The 15756-nt window shown below is 43.5% G+C and overlaps 1 protein-coding gene across 2 annotated transcripts in view; it reads right to left on the bottom strand.

Annotated features, from left to right (window-relative positions):
* Positions 1–679: 679 nt before the first annotated feature.
* Positions 680–15756, bottom strand: part of kiaa0513 (KIAA0513 ortholog) — a 20532-nt gene continuing 5455 nt past the window's right edge. Inside the window, exons 2-13 of one of the 2 annotated variants that reach the window (XM_061246178.1) lie at positions 14851–15300; positions 13972–14071; positions 13287–13360; positions 12792–12862; positions 10454–10658; positions 9527–9567; positions 8351–8426; positions 8147–8224; positions 7409–7438; positions 4564–4644; positions 3902–3996; positions 680–3475 (exon numbers count right to left, since the gene is read on the bottom strand). In XM_061246178.1, the coding sequence (XP_061102162.1) occupies positions 3426–3475; positions 3902–3996; positions 4564–4644; positions 7409–7438; positions 8147–8224; positions 8351–8426; positions 9527–9567; positions 10454–10658; positions 12792–12862; positions 13287–13360; positions 13972–14071; positions 14851–15200 (1251 nt within the window). In that variant the 5' untranslated portion in view covers positions 15201–15300 and the 3' untranslated portion in view covers positions 680–3425. The remainder of the gene's footprint in view (positions 3476–3901; positions 3997–4563; positions 4645–7408; positions 7439–8146; positions 8225–8350; positions 8427–9526; positions 9568–10453; positions 10659–12791; positions 12863–13286; positions 13361–13971; positions 14072–14850; positions 15301–15756) is intronic. The other variant, XM_061246179.1, reaches the window with a different exon arrangement.

The raw sequence follows: 15756 nt of genomic DNA, 5'->3' as shown, positions 1-15756 counted from the left end.
ACAGCCTCTTCACAGGTTTTCCATCTTCTGATTGTCGGTGTGGTTTCCTTTTTTTCTGTCATTTTACTACTTGTATTTTCATCAATTGTTGTAAAGTTACTGCAAAAAGACAACTGTGCTGAACCTGGTAGTCCTGGCACTATTACTAGTGCTGTTGTTCTTCACTGTTCAACTGCAGTGCAAGAGAAAATATGTGTGTGTGTGTGTGTGTGTGTGTGTGTGTGTGTGTGTGTGTGTGTGTTTGTCTGTTGCAGAGCATGAGAGAATGTGTTTATTGTGACACAGATTAATGTGGGTCTGATGTTATATCAGTGGTGATCACTCCTGGTCCTGGAGAGCCGCAGGGTGTGCTGGTTTTAGTTCTCGGCTTAATTTCAGCAACCAATTCAGACCCACGAAACCAGGTGAGGTGAGGCAACTGTATTTAACTGCTTTAATTGATCAATTAAGTGCTGAGTGACAACAAAAGCCAGCACACCTTGAGGCTCTCCAGGACCAGGAGGGAGGACCACACAACACACTCTCATAGTAATAGAGCCACACCCTCCCACAGTCACAATGTCACACCACACACCTCACGTAATCATGCAAATCACTCGCATACATGACATTGTTACACAAGAAATGTACTTGCAGACACAAAGTTCTGGTATAACAGAATAATACACTTTAAGAAATGTCATGTTACAAAATAATTTTATTTCAACACGTGACTGTTTCTAAAACTTGCATCAGATTTGACACACAAAAATACATCTTTATAATCATGGTTTGCTTTGATTAGTATGACCTTCCATGCAGAGATCATTGTGCATTCTGAGATATGACATGATGCAGGAGGATAACGTGACAGCACATAGGACATACGCTTAGTCGTACTTCCTATAGAATATTACTCTGCCCTCTACTGGAGGGGATGCCTTATAGCAACAAGACCAGGGGGCAGGTCTTCCCATAGCAGCTAGCAAAAACACAAATGTGAGAATTTTCCAATAGCTACAAGAGACTTATGCTTTTTCTTATCAGGTAACAAGACATGGTGTTTGCATGGCAACAAGAGATTGATGGCATTCCCTTGACAACAACACAAGCAGACAACAATGACAAGACCAATGACTTGAATGGAGGGACTGGCGGTAACCAAGGAGGACAGTAACACAACACAGCTACAACACATTAATAAAACACACACCTACACAATGCACGGCTATATGCAACGGCTTCAGCAAATTGAGTATGTCTACAAACTACAGCACCATAGAACAACAAGTACATTGTCTACATAGCGAACATACACTCTTGCAGCATGTCACTTTAATATCTCTATGGTAAAACTGTGGGCCAGTCGGGTTTGTACTGTACTACATTGTTTCTACTATGAAGCCAGTGGCCCACAGAACAGAAAGTCATATCTAAGAACTTTGTAACATCTATGGATTTACACTTTCTTCGACATGACGCCATAGATAAAACAGCTAAGTACATAGGATTAAAACATGCATCAGATTCACCAAAGTCTTTTCCAAAACTGCACACTGACAAATTGACAAGAGGAGTTATGGTGAGAAGCCAAAGGCAACAACGGGACTTTGCACGCACAAAATATATTCACACATTTTTATATATACACATTAAAACAGGTACAGCAGATACGTATAAATCAATTTCATTACTACGAATAAATAAACAAGTAAGAAATCAGTTCGTCCCTTTAACCTGTCCAAGATTATTGCAAGAGCCATCAGGGCACGAAAATGATAATATTTCCTTTGTTGGTTAAAACATGTACATCCTACAGAATCAGCACATGTACATTATATAAGTGCCCTTGCTCCTCAAAGACGGAGAAGCAGAAAATGGAGGTCTGATATTTGAAAAGTATGAACCCATTGGAAAAACTAAACCGTCATTTACACAGCCAGTTTTAATGGGCTTCTCTGAGAAGTGCCGTTATTGGCCCCTAGTGGCCTGATTTCTGCAAATACACTGAATGCTCGACCAGGGATCATGCCCTATTTGCATAACACATGGTTACATGTTAATTTCGAGAATTTACAAAGGGCACTCACAATCACACACTCTCTTACTCTCTCTCTCTCATGCACGCGCACAGACACACACACACACACACAAAGGAGAAAAAGAGATAGGACTCATTGTTCCACTGTTTAACATGTTTTCTCTTTCAATCACCAATCAGCAGGAAAAGGAGGATCCATCCTTTTTAACACTGAAGCTTGCATCTAAAATAACTCCACAGAGAGGTACCTTCTGATGCATCAAAGGCACTTTGAACAGAACGGAGTGGCTCTTCTTTCATGCATTCCCCTGAAACACATCGGAGTACTGATAACAACCATAACAAAAACAAATTAAAATACATACAGTGCCTTTTCTATCGCGTGATACATTGAGGAGGGGGGTAGTTCTGAGGGGGGTAGTTCTGACCCAAAACCCAATGCACAAGTATCCACCAATCAGAAGAAAAAGGGAGGGGAAAACATCTTGTTGGGATTGGACAGATTAATCAGGTGACCTTTGCAACTGTAACAACTTGCAATCAGTATCCAACCAGCTGATGCTTCAGTGTGTCAGTTTGGGACAGGGCGGATGATGCAGTTAAAGTGAGGGCATGTGGAAAGCTGCCAGCATACTGAGGGCACAGTCTGTCAGAGCAGGAATGGGGAAACACTGGTCCTGCAAGCTTTAATCAGAATCATACCTGGAACACTGTGTGAGCTTCCTGTCACCAACAGCCCCTGCTCACTTTCTTTCTTTCTTTCTTTCTTTCTTTCTCTCTCTTTATTTATCTTTTGTTCTTTCTTTCTCCCTTCCCTACCTCAGGACTGCAGCTATGGGTCACTTAGGAACAGGCCCGATCAGGTTGCAGGTATATCGTATATCAGAGAAGGAAGACATAGGAAGGAGGAAGTATGGGTGAGCAGCTGACCCAGAGGAAACGGTAGCAAGCGGAGTTGATGCAGGTGGGGTGGAAAAGAGCAGAGGGGAATGAGTGGAAGTAAAGATCAGGAGGAAGTGAAAGTGAGCAGGGGGGAGCAGAGCTGATCAGGAGGAAGTCAAAGTGAACAGGAGGAAGCAGAGCTGAGCAGGAGGAAGTCAAAGTGAACAGGAGGAAATAGAGCTAAGCAGAAGGAAGTCAAAGTGAGCAGGAGGAAATAGAGCTAAGCAGAAGGAAGTCAAAGTGAACAGGAGGAAATAGAGCTGAGCAGAAGGAAGTGAAAGTGAACAGGAGGAAATAGAGCTAAGCAGGAGGAAGTCAAAGTGAGCAGGAGGAAATATAGCTAAGCAGAAGGAAGTCAAAGTGAACAGGAGGAAAGGGAATTGAGCGAGAGGAAGTGGATTTGAGCAGGGGTAAGCAGATGTAGGCCAGGTGGTCTTCAGAGGTTGAGCAGGGCAGGTCCACATCACTCTGTAGCCATCTGCTCAATGTGGTCACTGAGCAGCTTGTACTGTTCTGGTAGAGTAGAACACAAAGACAAATACACAGGGTGAGTACTCCGTATTTATACAAGCTAAATGAACCCTGTCATGGGCCTCAGTTAAAGGTACTCAGAGATCATTTCTCACTGGGCAAACCTGACCTATTACTTAATATTGGGCATGAAAAACCTCAATTTTATTTTTGCTTTTTGGAAATCTGAGCTCTTTCAGCAATTGGACTTTATGTTGTTCCATACAAGTTCAGTGAACCATTTGATTGGTTCTCCATTTCAGCCAATAATGTCAATCAATCAATCTTCATGTGTACAGCTCATTTCGTACAATGGAAATTAAAAATAAAATAAATAAAATGATGTGATAAAATGAATGACAGGGATGGCAAAGACATGAGTGAATAAATAACTGGTTGTCAGTGGCTGTGAAGCGAGAGGCGCGTTACCTTCATTCAGGTTCCCGATGACGGCCTGTTTCTTCAGGAAATCGTTGCAGAGCTTCTTACTGAGACCAAAGGCCAGCATGTTGTGTGTAAACGTCCTTCAAAGACAAACCACAAATGACTTCCTATTGTAGTAGGCACACACTACACAAGCACAGTATCATACTTCTTCTTAATACACCACACAAAAGAAATGCACACATACACAAACCACCGCTACAGAGATACACAGTCGCACATGCTAAGAATAAAGAGCCAGGCACACACACCAGAAAGTTGCAGAGTGCCACATGATATACAGGGATACAAAAAAAGCGGACACACAATCAGAAATAATCTCAAATCCCAAACCACTCCATATAATACTTGAATACACAGCAGCCAGGCAGACCCAGTTGTATGGGAATTGTTGCGTAACCCACATGCACACATCCTTATTCTGACTAATACCACACCATGCCGCCCTCCACCCTGTTGTGCAAATCCTGACCTCAAACCTCACAGATGCTTATCGTACACACGGTACTCCGTAGCCCAAAGACACCATTACTCTCCCTCATTTGCCAACACACACCAAGCCCACACTAAGTCCACAGCACACGCACACACGCAAATGCATGTATGCGAGCACATGTGCAGACACGCACACAGACGCGCGAACGCACCCCAGCTGGCCGAAGGTGATGTTCTCATCGAACCTTGAGCTGTCCTCTTTCTCCTCTTGAGTCATGTGACACCATTTCTCCCTAGAGAAAAAGAAAGAGGCAGAGGTTAGAGGTCAGGCGTCATGGCAACCAAAGGCACACCGTCTAGTTCCGCTATGAGCGCACCACTTCCATGGCTCAGCCAAGATCAATGGACCCTTTAAGGTCCATTACATGACATTACATTACTGTCAGTTAGCTGACACGTTTTATCCCCTTACAGTTGATTAGACAGCAGGGACGGTGTGGGGTAGAGGGCCTTGCTAAAGTGTCCAGCAGCTGTGCGGATCTTATCACGGCTACACTAAAAAGAATGCCATACCAGGGGATAGGAAACTGAAGCTCAGATGCAGGCAAACATACAGAGACAGGAAATGGGCACCTTGACTAAACTGCTATTTTGGCCTCCTGGTGGATCATCTCCTTCCTGTTTCTTAATGTTGCGATTTTGAAACTATTACACTTTTTACCGCATTCTGAGAAAGGCCAGCAAGACCAAAAAGTCTTCTTTTATATATTTCTTTTCTGCGTTTTATATATAATAATTGAGATGGGATTTCTAAGCCTGTGTCCCACAAACAATTTGAACATGATCAAACATGAACATGAACATTTTTTAGACAAGAGACACCGAAATGGCGATGAAATGAAAGGGTTTTTTGAGGACCCTGAGCGATTAAAATACCACATATTTACTTGCATGTAACAGACATTTCCTTCTAAAGCTTCTCCATGATTTCTACGTAATAGTCACATGAGGAGCTTAGACCAATGAGAGGACAGCATGCATTGAGCATGCACAAGAAAAACCCACAAACAAAAAACAAATCGACAAGCCTCTGATATTTGATAGTGATATTTAAGACTGAGACAGCATCCAAAGCAATGATTTCACTCCAAAAGCATTCAGCAATAGATGGCAAATATTTCTGTTTAAATGGGCTAAAAGAGGTTGACGAACCAATGACACATTACCACACACATACTGTACACACACACTCAGGAAAAAATTCAGTTACTGACACAGATTTGTAGAGAGCTGGATTTCTCCATTATGAAAATGACAAATGTGCCAAATAGAGTATTTTTCTGAAATCATTTGAGGGGTCATTCAATTGGCTACATTTAATGCATTACTCAGCAGAGGCTATGGAGTGGAGAAGAAACCAAAAACATGCAGGGGGCCATGGAGAGAGAATACCCATCATGCAGTGGGTTGTGGAAAGGAAATTCCCATCATGCTCTGGGCTGTACAGAGAGAATACCCAAAATTCAATTGGCAGTCCTTTCAGCTTTATTGATTCTGTACCTCTGACGTGAAGTAGAGCACAGAACCTTACATACTTCACCAAACTAAACATCACCTCAATACCCAACATGCCATCAAGCTAGTAGGAATGCTGACATCGGATCAGTTCTACCGTGTAGCTCATAATGGATAACATTACATTACAATTACTAAGCTTAGGATACGACAGGACAAACACAAAGCTAATTCTACTGTCCTACTGTTTGACAGTTACAGACACATGCCCTTGCTGTGGCCTATGGCTGGGGCTGAACACACTTTTCCCACTTCTCCCTGCCTCCCACTATTTATCCAGACCTTGGCCTGCCTCAACTGCTCCAATTCAGCGCAGAGTTCTATGTAAGAATGCTTCCAAAGCCCTGCTATCACTACACCCAACAAATCCCCCTCTAGCCACAGCAAGGCAGTGACCTAGGCTCACCAGGGAGCGGAGACTGTGTAACCTTTAGCTGCTATCAGGCAAACCACAATGACTCGGCCCAAAACCCTCAGCTAGGAAAGAAGACGTCTGTTGTTGTTTCTACCCAATTATGGTGAATATTCACTGCCATGTGAAGTTTACCCAATTATCTCTTAAATAAATCGCACAGCCTGATCAGCTGTTTCCCTCTGGTCACTGCAACATTCCAGTAGAACTGTCCGCAAAAGCTAAATGCTGAACAACATTTACTTTGGACCCAAGACAGGAGGTGCCACAGTTCACAACTGAAAGAACAGTCTTAATACTTTAAGCCAGTGACGGTCACATAATACAATTGATGTTTTTTTGGTGTTTATTTTTACAGTTGTGCTGGATTTTCTGTAAAACAATGTTATTGTAGCCTCAATTTTTACTTAAATTTAAAACATCCCAACATATTTTCATAAAACTATTTTTTTGTATACTGCCAGGGCCCAAGCCTGACAATACTGTTTCATCAAAACCATCAATATAAAGCAGGATTTTGACATCATAGGCCCTGAAAAGAGATTGTGGGCTTGCTGATCATTCAAGCACTGCCACACAAGTAAATACGGAACAGTGCTGTACTGTACCATGCGCATTATACAAGCCTCCTATCACCCTCTTATTCTACCTGCCTTGCTGATCCACAAGTTTCTCTTATTCATCCACATTAATCTACACGAATAAATATAACACAATTGCATGACATGTTAATACAGCTACACCCATTCATGGCACATCTACAGTACATTAAACTTCCCCTTTCCATCTCGCCAATCATTCCTCACCACTCACCATCTCCTTTTCACTCTCCCTTCGCTTTTGCCCTCCACTTTCTCCCTCAACTTCTGCTCTTCCTCTTTCCTTTCTCCAACCTTCTTGCTTTATTCTTCTCTTCCCTTTTCTCATCCCCTGCTCCTGCCCTTATTCCCGTCTCTCCCTTTCTCAATCCTTCACTCCCCTGCCTCCTACTCTCTCTCTTCACCTTCCCCTTGCCTCTCTCGCCCTCCCTCTATCAGGGATGAGGGGAGCAGACATGATGAAGGACACACCTCTCTCCTTTCTCTTCCTCGGACGTCCGCCTGACGGGCAGCAGGACACAGGGAAACAAAGGGTTAGAACTGCATGCAAAGTGTGAGGCACAGATCAGGAGAACAGGAAAGAGAAAGCCAGTATGTAACAGTGCATGTAAACTGCATTCACACAATCGCTGATGCACTCATTACTACTTCACATTCCTCTCTCTGTGTGTAACAGTGCATGTAAACCGCATTCACACAATCGCTGATGCACTCAGTACTACTGCACATTCTTCTCTCTGCGTGTAACAGTGCATGTAAACCGCATTCACACAATCGCTGATGCACTCAGTACTACTTCACATTCTTCTCTCTGCATGACTCTCCACCTATCTCAGGCATGGGCTACCCTGACACACTACAATTGCAATAAATATATCCACACACACACACACATATATATACACATACATACATGCACAGACACACACACACACACACACACACACACTACTGATATGCTTACCAACATAAACAATTATCTGCTTTCTCAGACAAACACACATACCAACATGCACCACTCTGAGACTTCAATATCATTAATCACACACAGACACATGCGCTCGCACACACACACACAGCCCTGTACATAACATATACAATTGTCTTCTTTCTCAAGACTAGCATATATACTGTATACAATAGTCCAAAAATGAAGGCAAAGAGAGTGAGAGTTCAGAGAGAAGTACTACCACCTGTCACCTGTCTCACCTTGTTGTCGGCGACCTCTTTTTCCTCTCGCAGTGGACAGCATCAAAAAATGCTGCGTTCCAAAACCTCAAGGTGTGCCTGTCACATAAGCAACAAGTTTTACGCCATGTGGTTTAGACATCTCCTTTACAAAATGTCTCCCTCCCTATCAGAACCATGAACTTTTATCCTCAGCTGAACTGTGATCGCCTGAATGACTCCTACCAGATGGGCTGCTGCTTCAGGTGTGTGTACAGGTAGATCTTCTCCCCCTTGTTTTCCTCAGGAGACTCAGGAGACACTGTGAACAGGTAGAGTCAGGGACAAGGTAAAGTCATAATAGGTAAAGGAGAATGAACATGTTGGGTCAAGTACAGGAGAATGAGTGGGGTACACTTAGGTAAAAGAGAACGAGCAGGTAGAGTCAGGTAGAGGGGAATGAGTGGGGTGGATTTAGGTAAAGAAGAACAAGCAGGTAGAGTCAGGTAGAGGGGAATGAGTGGGGTGGATTTAGGTAAAGAAGAACGAGCAGGTAGAGTCAGGAACAGGGGAATGAGTGGGGTACACTTAGGCAAAAGAGAACAAGCAAGTAGAGTCAGGTCAGGCCGATCCATTTCAGGATTTTGTGCCAACTTCTGGTCTTAATTATTTATTTGACTTAATCATATTTTTATTATCTGACATGTGTATGAGTACCGGCTACAGCTACAGTATCCTAATGATTTTACTGTGCTTATGTACAGGTTTTAACCAGGGTAATTTATAGAGCTGTCTGCAAATTAAAAACAAGGCAGTTGGCTGGAACAAAAACCAGTACACAGAATGGCCCTTGAAGACCGGAGTTCTGCACCCCTGATTTAGCTAAAGGATATTTGGACAGTGACATATTTCACTCTATACTCCAGCAAACAAACTCTATACTCCAGCAAACAATCAGTTGAAATAAAACAATCACTATGTGGTTAATGTGCAGACTTTCTGCTTTAATGTAAGGCATCCAGATTGAGTGAACCACGAAGGAATTACAGACCCTTTTACACATAGCTCCTCCAGTTTTATGGGACCAAAAGTAATCGGACACAAATTGAAATAAAGTTATCATATTAAATATTTTGTTGCAAATCCTTTACAATCAATGACTGCCTGTACTGGCACGCTGTTTTCAGTACTATTTGACTTCAGTCTGGTCTTCAGCAAGTGAAATACATGCAGAGCAAAGCAGAGTACAGAGCAAAAACAGCAACAAATGTGTCACTGTTCAAATACGGACTGCACCATAGGTAAAGAAGAACGAACAGGTATAGTCAGGTACAGGAGAACGAGCACATACAGTCAGTGCAGGAGAATGAACAGGCAGGATAACAGAGATACGTTGGACATGCTATAGATGAAGGCACATACCAGGTGTTTTGGGCTTTTCTTCGGCCGGGCTTTCTGCATCTCTGAAGGGAGAAAAGAGAAGAGATGAAGAGAAGAAACAGCGTTGCTGAGTGCTGTTATGTTTTATGGGAGCTTCAACCTTCAACATCAAACTAAATACAAACTCTGTGGAAAATGGCATAAGCCACAAACAACAACTTCTTAAAGGGACAGGGAACTTTCTGGAGTCTTGGACATTATTAAAATTTTAGCATATGGTTTTGATTTGCAGTTCTGATCTGCGTGTGCGTGTGTGTGTGTGTTGGGCCAATCGAAAGCACATTAAAACTGAAATAACATAAAAACCCCCAGAAAATTGAAGTAATCCTTTAGGAAAACAGCCACTGTTAATAGAACTAACCCTACTGCCAGGCACGGGTAAAAATACAATACATGTACAGTACTGTGCAAAGTCCATAAAGCCAAGATGCTTTCAAAAATAATATGTTACTTTATTTAACAAAATAAAAAATATTCTCTGTAACATTCACTTTTTTGGAAAATTATGTCTAGAAATCTCAAATTTGCTCTTTTCTACTGACACACTAATGGAGAATATAAAAGATAAAAGATAAATACACTTAAGACCACATTTATATGAAAAACAATCTAGGGTGCCTAAGACTTATGCACAATACTGAATCTTGTAACAAATGATAAATATAATATCTATAAAATGTTATATCGATAAACCACTATCAAAACAGTTGAGGTACAAGTTGCTTCCCAGGTGGCATACAGATATAAACTTTCAAAAAAGTAGATACGCAAATGGTATTGCATAAGAAATACATGCATGCAAATACATATTTCACATGCATGTATGTAAAACCCATCCCTGCTTGCCATGGCCACCCAGCCTATTGCACTGCACCGTAAGCACTGTGTTGGGGGAGGTGAGGCACTCACCCCGTCTTGCGTGCGGAAGGGCCCCTCAGCTTGCTCTCCAGGCCGCCAAAGAAGCCCTTGACGTCGGTCTTGGCGGATGTGTTCTTCAGCAGTCGCTCGGCGATGTCCTTCTTGCCTGACAGCCATGAGTTGGCGCTGCGGAGGTAGGAGTCGATGCCGCTCGCAGGGCGCTCCAGGAGCTCCGTGGGGGACAGTTGGGACCTGCCTGAGGTGCAGAGGGTAGGCTTAACACAAACACATACATATGACCTACCGTTCAAAAGTTTGGGGTCACCTTGTCTTTTTCAGCTTTTTCTGTTTGTAATTCAAAATAAATTCATACGTGGTCAAAGTGGGTAAAGGGTATTATTTCGGTTTCACCATGTAGTAATTACAGCACTTTTTAAATGTAGTCCCATTTATATGTTTCTCCTGAATATATTTTCCATTCAACGGGAAGATTCGTCAGGAGAAACAATTCTGCATATCTGGCAGCAGCACAATGGTTTGACGCTCATTCGATACCTTCCACCCTTGAAGCCATTTAGCGAACAAATGTGTTCCATACTATATTAGCATAATTTACAGCTGAATCTAGTCCCACCCACCCCATTCCCATAGAGATCCATTCAATTGCAAAGAATTTTAGTATTGCTTGTAGAACGCGGTGCAATTTGGTTTTGTTACATGGAACACATGTTTCTTGAAGGTGCAGGTTGCAACTAACTGTATTTGTCTGCAAGTATCACCTCTTTTGTTAGAAGCAGAAGGAAACTCTTATTTTAGAGGTATACAATAACTGAGCTTGAGTACCTCTTAGAATATTCATGTTTGGTCTCCTTAGAAAGAGACTAAAATCAAGAATATTTTGATGACAATGTCCTACTACTCAGTCCTGCATCTAACAACATAAGGGAACTTTAATAAATAGATAGCCATTTCAGTTACTGAAGTCAGTTCTGCCTCTCCCAGTTTCCAGCTTCCAGCTGTGCCCCTCTGAGGGCAAGGTTCTCCCCCCCTTTTGTTTTAAGCACATGTCTTCCCCTCTCTCACTCCCATTCTTCCTGTCTCTCTATAGTATACTGTCCAATAAAGCTGAAAAAAAGGCCTAAAAAATAGATATTTAAAAAAAAATAATGTGGACCTTCCTTAACTTCACATTTTTCATCAGTGAAAAAGGAAGCTACAGCTGCCTTCTGGTCTTTGGGTTCAGTTTTCATTTCAGTTTTGTGGCACTCTTGGGGGATGCACACTGGGGTTTGGCACTTTCTTTCATTATTTTCTCATGTGACTGTTAATTGTCTATGTCTGTTACTTTGTTTAAGGTAGTTGTCCCTCATCTTTAGATTTAGACATCGATTTTTATGTTGCAATTTAATAACATTTTAATTTGAATCTGCATGTGAGTTTATCTTCATAAAGGTTGATTCAACGGGCTCAACCTTGGCAATTTAATTGATAATTGATGTCTTTGATAATAATTAAGAAATTCAATCAAATCAATGTATTTTACATGTTGGATAAGTGAAGGGTTTTAACAGTTTAACAGTGTTTGGTATTCAGAGTGCCAAACATTAAACAAGGGTGTCAAATTGCTGGATTCAGGAATTGACTATGTTTTACCTCAAACTTCACTTCCCTGACAGTCCCCAGACGATTCCATTAATGAAGCGTACTAGTTTATGCATGTTGGAAAAACAAATAAATAAATATGTGCAAATACCATAATTGTATTATATTTTAGATAACAGCACTTTTTGTGAAGATTTATCAGAGGTGCCACTAATTCTGGAGCCCACTGCATGAATTGTCCTTTCAATGTTGGTGACACATAGTCAGTCCTGCCTGTGCTAACTAATGTCTAGTACAACGAGGACCACAATGAAAATAAGTCATCATGATGGTTGTTGCCCAAGTGCAACTGATATTACGTACATTTTTAAATGCATAAACACGCACACACACACACACACAAATATTTTGGCATTCAGCAGATGCTCTTATCCAGAGTGACTCACACAGATGACATTTTTACATAAGATCGATTCATACAGCTGGGCGTTTTTACTGAAGCAATTTAATTAAGTGCTCAACGGTAAAATGGCAGTGCTCCAGCTGGGACTGGAATCTGTAGCCCTTAAGTTAAAAGCCCAGTTCCCTAACTATTATGCTACACTGCAGTTAAACACAGATGCACAAAGGCTCCTCACTGTTTCCCCTACCATAGTCTTGGGGAGAGGCTTGCACAAGATGGAGCCTCTATTGCAACTCGGAAAGTAGGTAGAAGAGAAGGCTGACTCGCTGCAGCTGGCTCAGCATAAAACATCCTTTTTGCAGTCTGGGCTGGAACAGGCCTTACCCATGTGATAGTATGTGAAGCACATTGTCATCAGGTTCTTGGCTGGGCTGTAGTCGTCCATCTGGTAGCACCTGTGAGGTAGCATGTATTGCAATCACCACCTGGATTTCACACCTTTCCACATCCCTTATGCCAGGGATCTCAAACTCCAGTCTCAGAGGGTTTTCTGGTTTATTTTCAAACTGCAGCCAGTTCAGGCCCTGGAAACAACCTTTTTGGTGACTTAAATGAAGCATGAGGGCTGAAATCCCACCAATAATAATCCTCCAGAATTTGAGTTTGAGATCCCTTCAGCAGGCCACAGCATTGACAGAGACACCATGCTCCCAGGACTGGAGGACGCAACAGCTGCACATAGTTGGTTTTCGCAATTATTCCAGGAAAGGGAGAGGGAGATATTACACAATAATGCAAGTTCTAGCAATACAGTGGATCCTGTGCAAACTGCGTGGGAACATAAACACTTTCCCCACCAAAAACAAACTTGAAACTCACTCAAAGAGAACGACGGCAAACGACTGGACCAGCCTGTAGAAGGTCTGCTCTGACACGCACTTGGAGTTGCAGCGCTGAAAAGACGACACGTTGGTTAATCGCATCAGAATGCACCCACAGCAGTCCAAGACTCAGGTACTCCACAGTGTTTGTCTGCAAGAGCCCGCAAGAGGATCGGCACCTACACCGATGTATGGATGTTCTGTAACTTGGCACGGCTGCTAGATGAAGTATCTCAAGCAAAACACAGCTACATATATGAGGGCATCGGGAAGGGATGTCAGTCCCAGTACCACAAGCATCTGTTTATGTTGCTAGCTAGCTAACTAGTAACAGCAGATTTACAATCTGAAGCCCCTCTACTCTGAAACCGCTCTTTTCTGAAGCCCCTGTTTTCTGAAGTCCGTTTTCTGAAGCCCCAGTGTTCTGAAGCCTCTTTTTTCTGAAGCCCTAGTTTTCTGAAGACCCTGTTTTCTAAAGACAGTTTTCCGAAGCCCCAGTGCTCTGAAGCCCCTATGTTCTGAAGCCCTGGTGTTCTGAAGCCCCGGTGTTCTGAAGCCCCGGTGTTCTGAAGCCCCTGTGTTCTGAAGCCCCAGTGTTCTGAAGCCCCGGTGTTCTGAAGCCCTGGTGTTCTGAAGCCCCTGTGTTCTGAAGACCCAGTGTTGCACTCTGGGCATGGACGTACCTGTGCACTGACGTACTTGGCGAACCATTCCCGTCCTTTTGCATTTTCTCCACTGCACAGCTCTCCAAAGCGAGCCTTCTCCTCCTGCTCAAACTCCCCCCTGTCCGAAACGGGAGAGGGAGAGCTCAACGCAGGGATCTCAAACCCCCAGCACTGCAGTGTCTGCAGATTTTTGCCATGTAATCTCTTAAATTATGTCATGATTGGCTCGAGTCCACACACCGTTTGACTGGAAGGAAACCAAAAACCGCAGACACAGTGGTGTTTGAGATCTCTGGTCTACAGCAGATCCCCCCCCCCCCCAATCCAACATATAATACTATCCAACCTTTTCCATGTTCCCAGACCAAGGGGCCAGCTTTCGAGCTATCAGTTTTGCCAATTGATATGAAGTCACTGCCTAGTGATACCTATATTTTTTCTATATTTTCCCATTGGACAGCAAATTAAAAATATATCCGCCCGTATCCTGATGTTCAATCTATGCTCCTCCTCAAGCACGTAGACAAAAATCTAGATGTTTTTATCTCTGGTAAAATCTTTGTGCCCTTGTGTTTATCATTGGTTCATCCACCATGGCATGTAATTTACACAGCATTTTCTTTGTTGTGCATGTGACTAGGCATGTGACCACGGACACAAATGAGCAGATGCAGTGAGTGAAACTGCTTCCCCGTATGGCAGAATTTCTTCCCCATTGATTTCTATTGCCGCCACTGTCTCTATATAGTATTACAACAACAATAACAACAACTCCCTGTGGAGCAATTTAGGGTTAAGAGCCTTGCTCAAGAGCCCAACAGCTGAGCAGATCTTATCGTGGCTACACCGGGGGCGTGAAACACCAACCTCCCGGGACCCAGTCAGCCCCTGTCCTACCTGCCATGGAACACCTTCTCCACGTAGGCCTTCATGAACTCCTTGCACTCGGCCACCTCGGCCCCGCCCTCCTCCGTGCTGTGACTGGACGAGGAGGACCGGCGGGAGGAGCCCCAGGGGTGGGAGGGAGATTCCGCTCCTTCGTTCTCGCTGTCCGCCGACTCTGTCGCCTCGCTGTCGTTGCCGCGGTCGCCGTCGGAGCCGAGGATAGGCGCCAGCGGCTCGGGGAGGAGCGGCTGCTGGAAGTCCATCCCGGCGAGAGCGCCGGGAAGGGCGCCCGGCATCCCCTCGGGACACGGCGACACGTCGAAATCGATCAGGTTACCCACAGCAACTGCCTCGAGCTCCATGGCTGGTGTCAGTCAGCGGAGTGGGAGTGGAGGAGCTGTCGATCAAGTCAACACGTCTGCTGCAGTACACCCAGGATCACTGCCCAGACCACATCCGCACCTGCAAACACAGGGGGCACGGTTACATTGTATTCACATTCACACACAGGGGGCGCTGTTACAATATCTCCACTTTCCAACACAGGGGGCGCTGTTACAATATCTCCACTTTCAAACACAGGGGGCGCTGTTACAATATCTCCACTTTCAAACACAGGGGGCGCTGTTACAATATCTCCACTTTCAAACACAGGGGGCGCTGTTACAATATCTCCACTTTCAAACACAGGGGGCGCTGTTACAATATCTCCACTTTCAAACACAGGGGACGCTGCCAAACTGTCACCAATTCAACCACAAGCATCCCTATTACAGCAGTTAAAGACTATATAGAAATCAATGCTGTCCTGTCCTCTAGGGGTGTTCTGTAGTAAAAAATATCCTCTGTGACAAAAAATACACTAGTGCCGTTGGCCTACTTGCACAATACACTTCCGTTAAATAAACATGTACTGCT

The sequence above is a fragment of the Conger conger genome, chromosome 6 (assembly GCF_963514075.1).
Source record: "Conger conger chromosome 6, fConCon1.1, whole genome shotgun sequence".
Taxonomy (NCBI): Eukaryota; Metazoa; Chordata; class Actinopteri; order Anguilliformes; family Congridae; genus Conger; species Conger conger.
The sequence above is the reverse complement of the archived record's forward strand: the minus strand, read 5'-3'. Positions and strand labels throughout refer to the sequence as shown.